The sequence below is a fragment of a genome, unplaced genomic scaffold (genome assembly GCF_019419815.1).
Source record: "Pyrus x bretschneideri cultivar Hongxiangsu unplaced genomic scaffold, Pyrus_bretschneideri_v1 Contig2, whole genome shotgun sequence".
In the NCBI taxonomy this organism is placed as follows: domain Eukaryota; kingdom Viridiplantae; phylum Streptophyta; class Magnoliopsida; order Rosales; family Rosaceae; genus Pyrus; species Pyrus x bretschneideri.
In genome coordinates, this window is record NW_025999501.1 from 2,317,361 (window position 1) to 2,329,902 (window position 12,542).

Sequence of the window (12,542 nt, forward strand, 5' to 3'; positions counted from 1 at the left end):
TTCTCATTTCTCCCAAATCGAGCAAAACCCACTAGACTCTGTCTCTCTGAGCTGAGAGCCCATCCGAACGACGACTCTCTGATCGTTCCAATGGACGGTTTCGATCGCCTCCCCGACTCGCTCATCCTCCAGATCTTCGACTCGGTCTCCGACATCAAGACCCTCATCCGCTGCCGCGCCGTTTCCAAGCGATTCAACTCGCTCGTCCCCCACACAGACTCGCTCATCCTAACCGTCGACCGCGTCATATCCTCCGATTCAGACTGCGACTCGGAAAGCGACGACGTTTCGCACCTCCTCGTCGCCTTCCTCAAATCCATCCTCAAATCGCTCCAGGACCTAGTCTCGGCCAAGCCCGACCCCACCCAGACCCGCTCTCAGAATTCCCCCGCCCAGATCCTCCGCTCCTTCCACCGCGTCCGAAGCCTCTCGATCGAGCTCCCGTCGGGCGATCTCCGGTTAGAGAAGGGGACGGTGCTGAAATGGCGAGCTGAATTCGGGAAAACTCTGAAGACGTGCGTGATCCTAGGGTTCCGATCCGTCGTCGCCAGCGGGGACAATCCTGTGGCCGGAGAGGAAGCGGACTTCGCCGGAGGTCTGAAGGTGAGGGTGGTGTGGACGATTAGCGCGCTGATCGCGGCGTCGGCGAGGCACTACCTGCTGAAGGAGGTGGTGAGGGAGCAGAGAGGGCTGGAATCGCTGGTTCTGAGGGACAGAGAAGGAGAAGGCACGGTGGTGATGAGGAAGGAGGGGCTGAGAGAGTGCAGGAGGGAGGACGCGTGTGGGGAGGCGGAGGAGGTGGAGGAGGAAGAGGGATGGGATAGAGGGAGGAGCAAGGTGCCGAGCGTGAGGATGAGGATGAGGCACGTAGCGAGGGTGGAGCTGAAGGGCCGGGTATGGGTGGAGGGGGCCACACTTGTTGTGGTGAGGCCGAGTTTGGGGGATGACGTGGAGGATGGGGATTTGGCGATGGAGGCGTTTGGGAATGATGGGATGTACGGGGAGGTTGTAGTGGAGCTGCTCAAGGCCAAGAGTTATTTACTGGAAATGAACTCTTTTTAGTTAACCATGGTAAATGGTAAATGGTAAAAATGTATTTGCTTTTACTTCACTTGTTTTTTGTACATTCTCTCTGTATTTCGTGTTGCCATGATTTTCTGACTTTGTACCTGCTAAATATTATGAGGGAATGAAACCCTGTTTTTTTGTTGTTAAATTCCGAACTATTAACGGAGCTGCTATTACAACGAGATAATTCACTCATAACAAAATTACGTCGCTGACGCTCTATTTGACATATTATTTCCAGTTTCAATAGAATTTATTAGCTAGTTTTATTGTCAAACCAAATTTATTTGACAATGAGTAACATTTGAACGATGATCGCTTGCAGGAGACGTGAGTTAGGTTAGTTTGCGTACACATTGTCATTATCCGAAAACCCCAAACACCGGAAAGTCTTCATCTTCTGTTCCCAGGTCTCCACTTTCATCCGACTCATGGCCTGAATTATATATATGTAGCTTCCGGAGTTCCTACCACACCTAATCTCATCAACCCTTTTAACAAATTCCATAATCTTTTCCTTCTTAAACAGAACAAATCTCCGAAAGTGGAACATAATTTTGGAAATGCGATTTAGAGCTTATACCCAAACTCTTTAGAAACTCAAAAATGGACATCAAAATCTTCACCACATCATGTCTGAGATACCACCCATAAAACATCAATTTCTTAGAACCGAAAAATCTCCTCAACACCAGAAGAGAAAGGGCAATCCAACGATGGGTGCTTCGCCATAAAAACTCCAGGGATCATGGCATGTAATTTCGGCAATGTCAGAGATTTCGAAAAGCCATAACCTTGATCTTGGGTTTTATGGCTTTGTCAAGATGGGAGTGCAGGACGGGATAGTCTGTTTCCGTGGATGAACATTGCCCATGAACCCTACAATTTCGAGCCCATTGCCACTAAATCACCACCACCGAGTAAAAATGGCGCGTGTTGTTGCACTAGGTACCTTTGTGCCTCTTTCCTTCTCGTCGACAACTCCACTTGCACCTCTCGCCTAGTACACCACCGTCGAACTTGAATATCTCCAGAAATGTTGTCCTTTCTTCCCACTGACGGCTCTTGTTGCACCTTCCTCCCTTCCATGCTTAGCATCAACGACCTTGTTCGTCTCCTTTGCCATTGGTGTATGACAGGGACCAATCAGTAAGGAGGCAAATCGAAAGAAGAAAGAGGAAAAGGTAAAAGAAAAACATTTTGATTTCATTCATACTTTCCAATTTGAAGAGATCTTTTGTCTCAAGTGGTCAGTGGTCGGGACCTATATTATCAGTCAATTCTAGGACTCCTCTTCAAACATTCATGTTGCCTTGACAAAGCATCAGCTACGGCATTCGCGGAACTTGGACGGTACTCAAGAGTATAATTATAGCCGGACAATTTAAGAAGCCATTTTTGTTGAGTAGGCGTGGAGATGCGATGATTGAGAAAATGTTTCAAGGTTTGGTGGTCCGTAAGAATCTTGAAGGATGCCCGAGTAGGTAGGGTCGCCATTTCTGGATAGCAAAGGCGATGGCCATCATTTCTTTACCATAAATGGATAGAGTCTTATGTTTGTAGAATAGTGACTTGCTCAAGAAGGCGATTGGATGATGGTCTTGAGAAGGCCCAGCACCAATGCCCATGTTGGAGGCATCACACTGCAATGTAAATGGCTTAGAAAAGTCTGGAAGGGCCAAGACAGAGGTAAAAGAGAGAACCTGCTTAGGAGCCACAAATGCTTAGGTCGCTGCTGGAGTTCGTTTGAAGTTATCCATTTTCAGAAGATCAACTAAAGGTCGAGCGAGAAGACCAAAGTTACGCACAAATTTCCAATTATAGTCGGCTAGACCCAAGAATCCACGTAAGGCTTTGAGTGTACACAGTTGAGGCCACTCCATGATACATTGCGCTTTTCTGAGAATCAACGATGACACCCTCTGCAAAAATTATATGACCAAGGTACGCCACAGTGGGTTGTCCAAATGAGCATTTAGACGCCTTTACCTTTAATTCATTCGCTCGCAGAACATCAAAGACAAATGTCAAATGATTAAGATGGGTAGGTAAATCTGGGCTGAAGATGAGTATATCATCGAAAAAAATCGGGACAAACTTACGTAAAAATGGCTTGAAGATGGAGTTCATTAATTCGTGCCTGAAATGTGGAATGGCCATGCAAAGTCCAAAAGGTATGACCATAAATGTAGCAGGGAGTTAATATCCAACAGGGAAGAGGCGGAAGTTGTGGAAGACAAGGTGGAAGGAGGATCAGATGATTGGAGTCACACCAAGCAATAATTATGGCCCTCAATTTAGAGCTCCATTGCCTTGTTTTTGAAGTGCCATCTAATGAAACCCAAGGTTTCTAACCAATCGGCCTCGAGAACCAAATCACAGCCCATTACCGATAGAAGGTATCAGAAGAAAACTTATACCCCTATAGTAGAGACAACCATTAACCACAGCCACCGGTTTAACGAAGGAACGATTAATGCAGAGGCTAAGATGAATCGCTACAAAGGGGTTGAGAAAATTGTGGTCAGTGCCGAAATCCAAAAATACCTAAATAAGTAAGGTGTCAATGTAACCAACAAGGCGCATAGCACGTCCTTACGTGCGTTTGGGAAAGGTCAGAGCGTTGAGAGTGATTGAGACGATCTCGTTTACCAAGGGCTAGTTCGGTGCCCATAGGAAATCATCAAGAGTCAGGTCAGAGGCAACTTCAGAGACTGATGTCGCATTAATAATAACAGAAGAGAGGTCACACAAGTATGGCCAGAAAAGTATTTCTCTGGGCAATATAGGCATTGGCCTCGAGAACGACGCTCACAGATCTCTGCCGAAAATAGGCGCAGGGGTGCTCGAGCCAACTTAGAATGAGGAATAGGAGCGATGTGCGACAATTGTGAAAGGGAAGTTTTAGAAGGATGAGGAGGGTAAAGGCAAAAAGTGCTTCGTCGACGTTGCTATTTATGATCATAGATGCGTGCAAGTTCAATGGCACGAGTCAATAAACGAGGGCTTTGGGCTAAAACATCATCCTGGAGTTCCATCCTAAGCCCACTAAGAAACACCCTTAAGAGTTGTGCATCACTCTAACCCTGGGCCCGGCAAGACAAGCAAATGAAGTCGTTAATGTAGACCTTGAGAGGTCAATTTTGGTAAACATGAGAGAAATACATGTTGAAGTTCAATTGGTCACCTGACGCAAATCGTTGTAGAAGACATTTTGTGAAAGTGGCCTATAACGCAGACCCAACATGCAACTTGTACCACTGAAACCACAAAACCGCACCGTCCATAAAATGAAGATCGGCAATAGTGACTCAATTGTTAGTGTTAACCCTATGGTAGTCTAAATATTCCTATGCCAACATCAACCATTTATATGGATCGTCACTGAAAAATTGGGGTAACTTGATTTTCATGTATTTAGGACATGTGGATGTGGGAGGTAGCTAATTAAGATGAAACGATGTGGGTGGTGGGTGGGGGTGAAGGGTGGTGGTGGATATCGAGAGTTGCGGTGACGCCTGCTAGTAGCTTGTAACTGATGGCAGGGAGTAAGGTATGGGTGAAAATCTCGAAAACTAAGAGCCCCATGCAAGAGGAAGGATTGTGGAATGGCCATCGGTCCAATCGGAATCTAGAGGGAGCCGATCAGAATTTAGGAAACCTAGGTGTGCAGCGGTGGCGACGAACCGGACAAACGGAGTTCCTCCATCAAATGGGATTGAGCGAGGCTAATGTTTGCCGAGGAATCTTGGATGTCCGTCAGATGAGACTAAAAAGTTTCCTGACGAGTGGCTAACAGGGAGACAAAATCATGAAATCCATTAAGTTGCCCAAGAATTTGGTGTTGTTGGTTTTCCAACTCCAAGTCAGCCTCCGTGACGTCGCCCACTACCACGGAGGCCTTGCTCTTGCCCATAGAAGAAACACCTAGCTCTAGATACCAACTGATAGGGACCAATCGATGAGGAAGAAAATCGAAAAAAGAAAGAGGAAAAAGTAAAAGACTAAAACATTTTGATTTCATTCATACTTTCTCAAATCGTGAAAGTTGGTACTTATACAACCCTAGGGTAAGAGTGTGGATGCTTAAACGACATCACCATTCTCAGATCATTAGATGAAGCCAACATTTTAACAATTCAAAGGACCATATTACCATCAGATAAACCCCTAACTACCTAATAAAGCAGAGTCATAAACATCACATGACCGCGCCATTTGCACTATACGAAAACCAACCATAGCAAATAATAAAGGGAGCATTAATGAAAAGGGCTTGGGCTAAGTTTATTTTAACCAAAAATCATACTATAACTTTATTCAGACCGTTGAATAAAGCCAACATTTTAACAATTCAAAGCACCATATTACCATAAGATAAACCCCTCACTACCTAATAAACCAGAGTCCTAACAGTGTAAACATCATATGACCGCGCCATTTGCTCTATACCAAAACCAACTATAGCAAATAATAAAGGGATCTTTCATGAAAAGGGCTTGAGCTAAGTTTATTTTAACCAAAAATCATACTATAAATTTAATGAAAAGAATTAAATATTAATGAAAAACTCTTAAATTTTAATAAAAATGAAAAAAGAATTAAAATTTTAATGAAAAAAAGACTATTTTAATATAAAAAGGTTAAAAAACAAATCTGACGCGCGAGACCGATGTGTCCATCACAGACATTGTTAAAACTAAACACTATTTATGAAATTGAACAATATTACATTAGTTCTTGGTCCACTTTCATAAATAATGCCTTAGTTCTTGGTCCACTTTCATAAATAATGCATAGTTCTTGGTTCACTTTCATAAATAGTACCTAGTTATTGGTCATATTTCATAAATAGTACTTAGTTATTGGGTCTAGTTTCATAAATAGTGACTCTTTCTAGGTCCAATTTCATAAATAGTCTTAGTTATTAGTCACTTTCATAAATAGTGCTTAGTTCATTGTCATGTTTCATAAAGAGTGTCTAGTTTTTTATTTAGTTTCATAAATAATAATTCAATTTGAAGTTTTTTTTCTTATTCTAAGCAAAAAAAAAAAAAAAAAAAAAAAAAATTCTATTAATGATAACTAACAACGGGAGAAAAAAGAGTCTGGAGGGAGACAAGGATCCTCTCTGGATCAGTTTTCTGCTGATCCTCAAGATCAATTAATCTTAGATGCTGAAATTATATCTTGCGGTCATGAACAAAACAAGACACCAACCATATTTCTCACTGTTTCACATCCCTAAATTCTCTCATCCTTCTTCCCTGCGGTGCTTTACAGCAAGAGGATTAGATTAGGGATGGGCAAAATACCCATTGGTTTAGGTAACTGCAATTACCCACCTACTTAAAGTTTACGGTTACGGTTATGAGTAACCGTTTAGATGAACAAACGGTTATGAGTATAACTGTTTATCCGTGAAATTTAAATGGGCGCTTATGGGTATTACCCATGGTTATCACATGTATCTATCGGTTATGAGTATTAACTGCGATTATAATGTGTATCCATTTACCCATTTAATTTAATATATGTAAAATTAAAAAAAAAAATTAAAAACCCTAAATTTTTCGATTACAGATGAGTCATGAGTTTTCTTGAAGCATAAGTCCAAGCCATGATGCCCTCTTTGACATACGCCCAAACCTTCACAAATTGAAACTTTCAGTTTATAAACGCTTATGGTTAAATGGGTAAACGGTTATGGTTAAATAGGTGCACGGTTATGGGTACAAGTATAACCATTTATGCAATTACCCAACATGTAAACGTTTATGCGGATATGAACATAAATGGTTATAACTAAATAACCGGCCATAACCGTTGCCTATCCCTAGACTGGATGATTTTTTGTAATGGTGTTCGTCTATCTGCTCCCATCTCCACCTTGGTCTCGTCTGAGTCCTCTTCCTTTCCAACCAATAGTTTCATTAATTTCATAATTTTATATGTTTCATGGGAAAATATTAAAACCAAATTTCTTCGCAAGGGTTGGGGAAACGGTGCAGGCGATGCGAGTGGGTGGGGGGAGGGAGGCCGGGATGATGGTATATGTTTTTTATGTTTTTTTTTTTTTTTTTTTGACTTTTTATTCTTTTGTTCTTATTATTAAATAAAATTAGAGTTAAACGATTTTTTTATTAAAATGCAAATATTTGAAGCATTTTTTCATTAGTTTTCTTTTTAGTCTAGCCTTACTTCTATTTTTTTACTAGCATGTATAATCTATAAAAAAAAAAAATATTTAAATCCATGTAACTTTTTTTACACTCAACTTAAATTTTAAATGTTAATTATCTATTTTAGCCTATTGTGTAATTACTATTAAGTACAAAATAAAATTAATAATAAAACTCATATTTATCAAACCCACACACTATAACTAAACCCTTGCATCACCTTTTGTTTATCATACGTTCATTCCGGCTAAAACCCTAATAGCTCTGACAGAGAAAAACAAGCTTTTCTATTGATGGATGGTGATTTTGAAGTTTTAAATCCTTCAACTAAGGTATGACTCAATTTATGAATATTTTGTTCATTTGTTTCTCCTTTGAGCCAAATTTCATACTTTTTATATTAAATTATATTTGTTTTTCCTTGTCGGTGTCTATCTGTGCACCAAAACACCATTGCAAGAACTTTTGATTAATATTGCAAAGACATATAACTTGATTATTGGTGCAGATAAAGATTGCCCAACCTCATCAACCTTAACCACTAACTAGCGGGTGGCATCTGCTCATGAGATTTTTTTCTTTCTTTGAGATTCTTTTCGAGATGAAAACGCAATATAAAAGGAAACTATACTACTTTGTGATGATTGGAAAAATGCAAAATTGTTCTTTCAATTTTTCGACTTATACAAGAATTTTTAGTTTACCTATAACACAATGCAGCACATTGCAAGGACTTGCAGACTTGCAGACATTGCAAGGACCTTAATAATCTTTACACCTTAACATTGGACCACGACCTAAATTGTTGCTAACATTTTAAAATTACTACTTTTATGTATTACAACAGTAGTATGATTACTACTGACGAAGTATATGGGATGACAGAGTTCATCTTTACTTTAGCAAATGAATGTGTCGTCACAAAGTATTAGCTATGAGATAGGTGGACAGTTTACGAAAGACATTATTTATTCGTCAGCATCAGCTGACTCGAACTTGGCCAGAAACACAGCAAGCCTCGTAAATGGAAAAATTTCAAAGAAAACTGCTTACCAATGTTCTTAGATTATAAATTTGCTTACTTATTGTTAAATGAAATGGATCAATTGTTTGATTTATTGCTTATGCGCATTAGCATAAAGAAAAAAAAAAAAAACAAATGTTTGGGTTTGGTAGCAGAGGGAAAAAAAAAAAAAAAACGGCCATGGAAATGCAAAGGACACCTTTTTGAAAAAAAAATATATTCAATTAGAGATGTTATTTTATAAAAGAATGAGTGTAAACATAACTTTACATTTTGAATTAGGTTTGAAATAAGAATTTAGGTAATAAAATTGGGTTTAAAGAGATATTAATTCTTTAATAAAAATCAATATAAGTAAAGAAAGTAAGTTGGAGTAGAAAAAGATTACAAAAATCAGGATTTAGGGTTTAGGAACACGAAGAGTATGGGCCAAATTTATACAGGAAGAACGAAACCCTAACAAGCGGGAGTTGGCCAGGGACACAGAGCATACTTCTTGGCATCACCACTTGGTACGAATCCCAGGCAAGTTTATATTTCAATTCCAACTTCTCCGTATTTCATATGCAAATCACTTCTAAAATCCCCCAAAATATGATAACCCAGATTAACAAAAAGCTAATCTTACTCTCACTAACCTCAGTTGAGCTACACAAACCCCCTCTCTGCCACTCAATCTCACTCTTGTTCTACTCTTCCTCCCGACTCGAAAAGCCGAAATCAAAATCCAAAATATCTGTATCTGAATACTTAATCACCCAGCATCAGTTTTCCCCAGAAGCCGCTTTGAAAGCCGCATCAACAATCGCTTTTCTGAAAAGCCCTGCAGATTCTAGTTCGGTGATTTCGTTTCTCAGAGAAAGCGGCTTCTCGAAGACCCATATGGAAGATGTGATTAAAAGGGTCCCCAGGATTCTAACTTCCAATCTTGACACTGTCCTCAAACCCAAATTCAAGGTCTTCCAGGACTTGGGCTTTTCGGATTCCGACATTGTTGATATTGTGTCCTCTGACCCCTGGATTCTGTGGCGAAGTGCCGATAATAGGCTTGCCCCTGCTCTGTTGGTGCTGAAGAAGATTCTCGGATCGAATGCTCGTGTGCTCAAGGCTTTAAAGTTGCCCGGGTGGTTTCTTAAATATGACTTGGAGAAGACAATGATGTCCAATGTTGAGGTCTTACAGAGTTATGGTATAAAATCGCCACAAATTATCAAATACATTTTTCAGTTTCCAAGGTTTTTTGTGCATAAGCCGGAGAGTATTGTGGAAGTTGTTAAAAGGGTTGACGAGATGGGTTTTGATATGAAGTCCAAGAGGTTCCTATCAGCAATTCGGATCATGACTTCGCTGACTGTGGATACATGGGAACGGAAGGTGAAGCTTTTCAAGAGTTTGGGGCTTTCAGAAGATGATATCTCGGCGGTTTTTAGGAGGGTACCTCAGGTGTTTGCGGTATCTGAGAACAAGATTAAGGAGGTTACAGAATTGCTACTCAGCACTGGCAAGTTTGATATCTCGTTTATAGTTAATCGCCCAGAATTGCTTATTTATAGTGTCGAGCACAGGCTGAAACCACGTTTACGAGTTATGGAGATCCTCGAAAAGAAAAAACTACTTGGTAAAAAACATAATTTGATCACAATCTGCAAATACTCTAAACAGAAGTTTGCTGAGTTATATGTTATTCCTTATGCAAATGAACTTGAAGGAAGAGTGCATGAAGGGAAATCATGATCTCCTGATTGTTACTGAGGTATTTTCTTTTGTGTACTTCTGTTTCTTTCTGTCGGTCTTTCTAAGAAAATTGTTACTTTTCAATTCATGTTTCTGTCGGTCTTTCTAAGAAAATTGTTACTTTTCAATTCATGTTATTGTCGATGTGTTATACCTGCTTCATTTATTAAATTTTTGAACTTCGAATGCGATAGAAGGATGACCCGCATTTCTGAAATTCTTTAAAATTTGAATGCAATATAAAGGAGTGATCATCGGACAAGTAATGATATTTGCTGCTCGAAAGTTATGCTTAGTGCTCTTTTAGGCTTTAGGTTACCAGTATCTTGAACTAAGGTTATCAGTTTCTGCTGTGTGTTTGACTCTTACGGTTGCATATGTTCCTACTTTGGTCTTCCTTGGTTGTATATTAGTGATCGTGACAAATAAATTGGTTTCCCAGATGGCTAGGTATTAACTCTTTATTGCATTGCAGTCTACAAACTTTTTGTTTAACATTATGATCTCTAACCAGATACAGGTAGTTTCATTGGGTTCATCTATCTGAGAGTGAATATTGAATTTCACTCCTATGACGTTGATAGGAGATGATTTGGGGTTAAGCGCATGTCTCTATTTAGAACCATTTGGGTCTGTCGTTTGCCTCATTTGCGCTTCTATGGAAAAATTGACTTGATTGTAGTTATAGGTGTACCTAATGCTGCTGTTAATTCCTCAGGTAATACCATATTGCAGGGCCACAGAAAACTCTGTTTGACACTTGGGAATGAATGTCAAAGCTTATATATTTCTGTACCTCAAAATGAAAAGTGGTAAGGGATGCCAAAGAAAGGGCCCAATTTTTAACCCCTTGGGGTTAGCCCAAGCAGTGAGGGAGGGTAGGATAATGAACTAGGATTAAGATAGGTCATGAGTTCGATTCCCTCCCGTGTATAACCGAATAAGGCAGCCCTCTGAAGAGGGGGTTTTCGGTTGTTCCTTTTCTGATACCAATATAAGGACATGTGAAACTCAACTTTTAGTTAAGAGTCCTAATTGCTTTACTTTTTACCAATATGGTATCCATCTTTACCATTTCAAAGTCAAATCTCCTCTTTAAGCTCATAGACCATCATAACAATTCAAACTGTTTCTATAACTTGAACATTTCGGTGTAAAATAAACATATAGTGTCGATGTTATCTAAAGCGGATGTGCTCCTCCTACGCACCCAAGTTCAAATCCTTGTCACTGTTTCGTTCAACTTTCACGGTTTCACCTGTCTCATTATTTTATAAAAGTTCAATATTAGGGTATAAATCATGTTTACGTTGTGTTTGTGAATGGTAGTGATATAGGAAGAATCATTGTGTTAACGAGAGGGTGACATCATCCACCTCTCACCTCCCACAACTTTAAAAACTCAACTTCTCCATCCATGTTCACTTCACCCCACATGTCTTAAATTCTCAATGATGCATAAGATAAAAAAATAGGTCAACAAACATAGATGTGCTTTCTCCATTATTTTTCGCAAACTTTAGACTTGGGCTAGCTTTGCTTGGCCGGCATGTTTTTTTTTTTTGAACTTTTTTATCTAAACTTAAGGATCAAATGAACCGAAAATTACCCATTAAGTGAGCATGATTAGTAGTAAATGTTGGTTAGTTGATTGGTCAAGTAGTGTGCTCGCTCCCTTGTACTCGAATTCAAACTTGTTCGTAGATTAGAGTGGTTTAGAATATCACATGATACCATGAATATCCATGTGCGCATGGCTTATGAAAATCCAATTCCTAAAGTATGCATTATGTGACACGAAAGTTTCTCTCCCTTCGAAGGGCTTTGGTTTTTGTGCAAAAAAATGTTTGTGTACCAAGCACTAGGACTCTTTATGCAAAAACTATAGGGTAAAGTGTTAATTTAGTCTCTGAATTATCACCAAGTGAAAATTAGGTCCTTAAACTATTTTTTTAGAAAAATCAGTTCTTGAATTATAGAAATATGTCAATTACATCCCTAATATTAGATTTGAAGCTACTATATTTAATTTCCCATCAATTTAAGTCACGTTACTTGCATGAAATACACATTGGATGGTAGATTGATAATTTTTCATAAAAAGATTGTGCATGAAGTTTACTTTGGAGGGTATATTATACGTTAGATTCGTAACCTATATGAAATGTTAAGGGCTTATAGGCGAGAAAATGACGGTATGACACTCTAAAATGTGTCAAGTGACTTTTGTTGACCAAAAATTGGATAAAATAGCTTTGAATATAATAGTAAGGATGAAATTACCAATTTTAATGAATTTAGGGGCTTATTTTACTGAAAAAAATAATTCAGATACTTAATTTTCACTGAGGTGATAGTTTAGGGACTAAATCGGCACTTCACTCAAAACTAGATTATGATTAGATGTGCATCCAAAGATTTTGAACGAGAATTTAAGAAGCGTTTGGTACGTAGATGGGATGAAATAAGACGGAACAAAATAGGTTAGAACGAAGGTTTTGTGTTATGTTAGGTACACACAGGATGGAATTGGA

The 12,542-nt window shown here is 39.2% G+C and overlaps 2 protein-coding genes across 3 annotated transcripts; both read left to right on the plus strand.

Moving 5' to 3' along the window:
- On the plus strand, positions 1 to 1,216 carry LOC103959052 (F-box protein AUF2). The gene has a single exon (XM_009371389.3). The coding sequence runs from the start codon at positions 91 to 93 to the stop codon at positions 1,060 to 1,062; it is 972 nt and encodes a 323-aa protein (XP_009369664.2). The 5' UTR covers positions 1 to 90; the 3' UTR covers positions 1,063 to 1,216.
- Positions 1,217 to 8,635: 7,419 nt separating this feature from the next.
- LOC103959053 lies at positions 8,636 to 11,062 on the plus strand. 2 transcript variants are annotated; one of them, XM_009371390.3, is made up of 2 exons: positions 8,636 to 10,027; positions 10,727 to 11,062. In XM_009371390.3, exon 1 carries the CDS (start codon positions 8,839 to 8,841, stop codon positions 10,006 to 10,008), a length of 1,170 nt encoding a protein of 389 aa, XP_009369665.1. In that variant the 5' UTR covers positions 8,636 to 8,838; the 3' UTR covers positions 10,009 to 10,027; positions 10,727 to 11,062. The 2 variants fall into 2 exon arrangements, with proteins under 2 accessions (XP_009369665.1, XP_048438866.1); XM_048582909.1 differs by lacking the exon at positions 10,727 to 11,062 and having other exon boundaries at positions 8,650 to 8,786; positions 8,918 to 10,136.
- Positions 11,063 to 12,542: the final 1,480 nt, after the last annotated feature.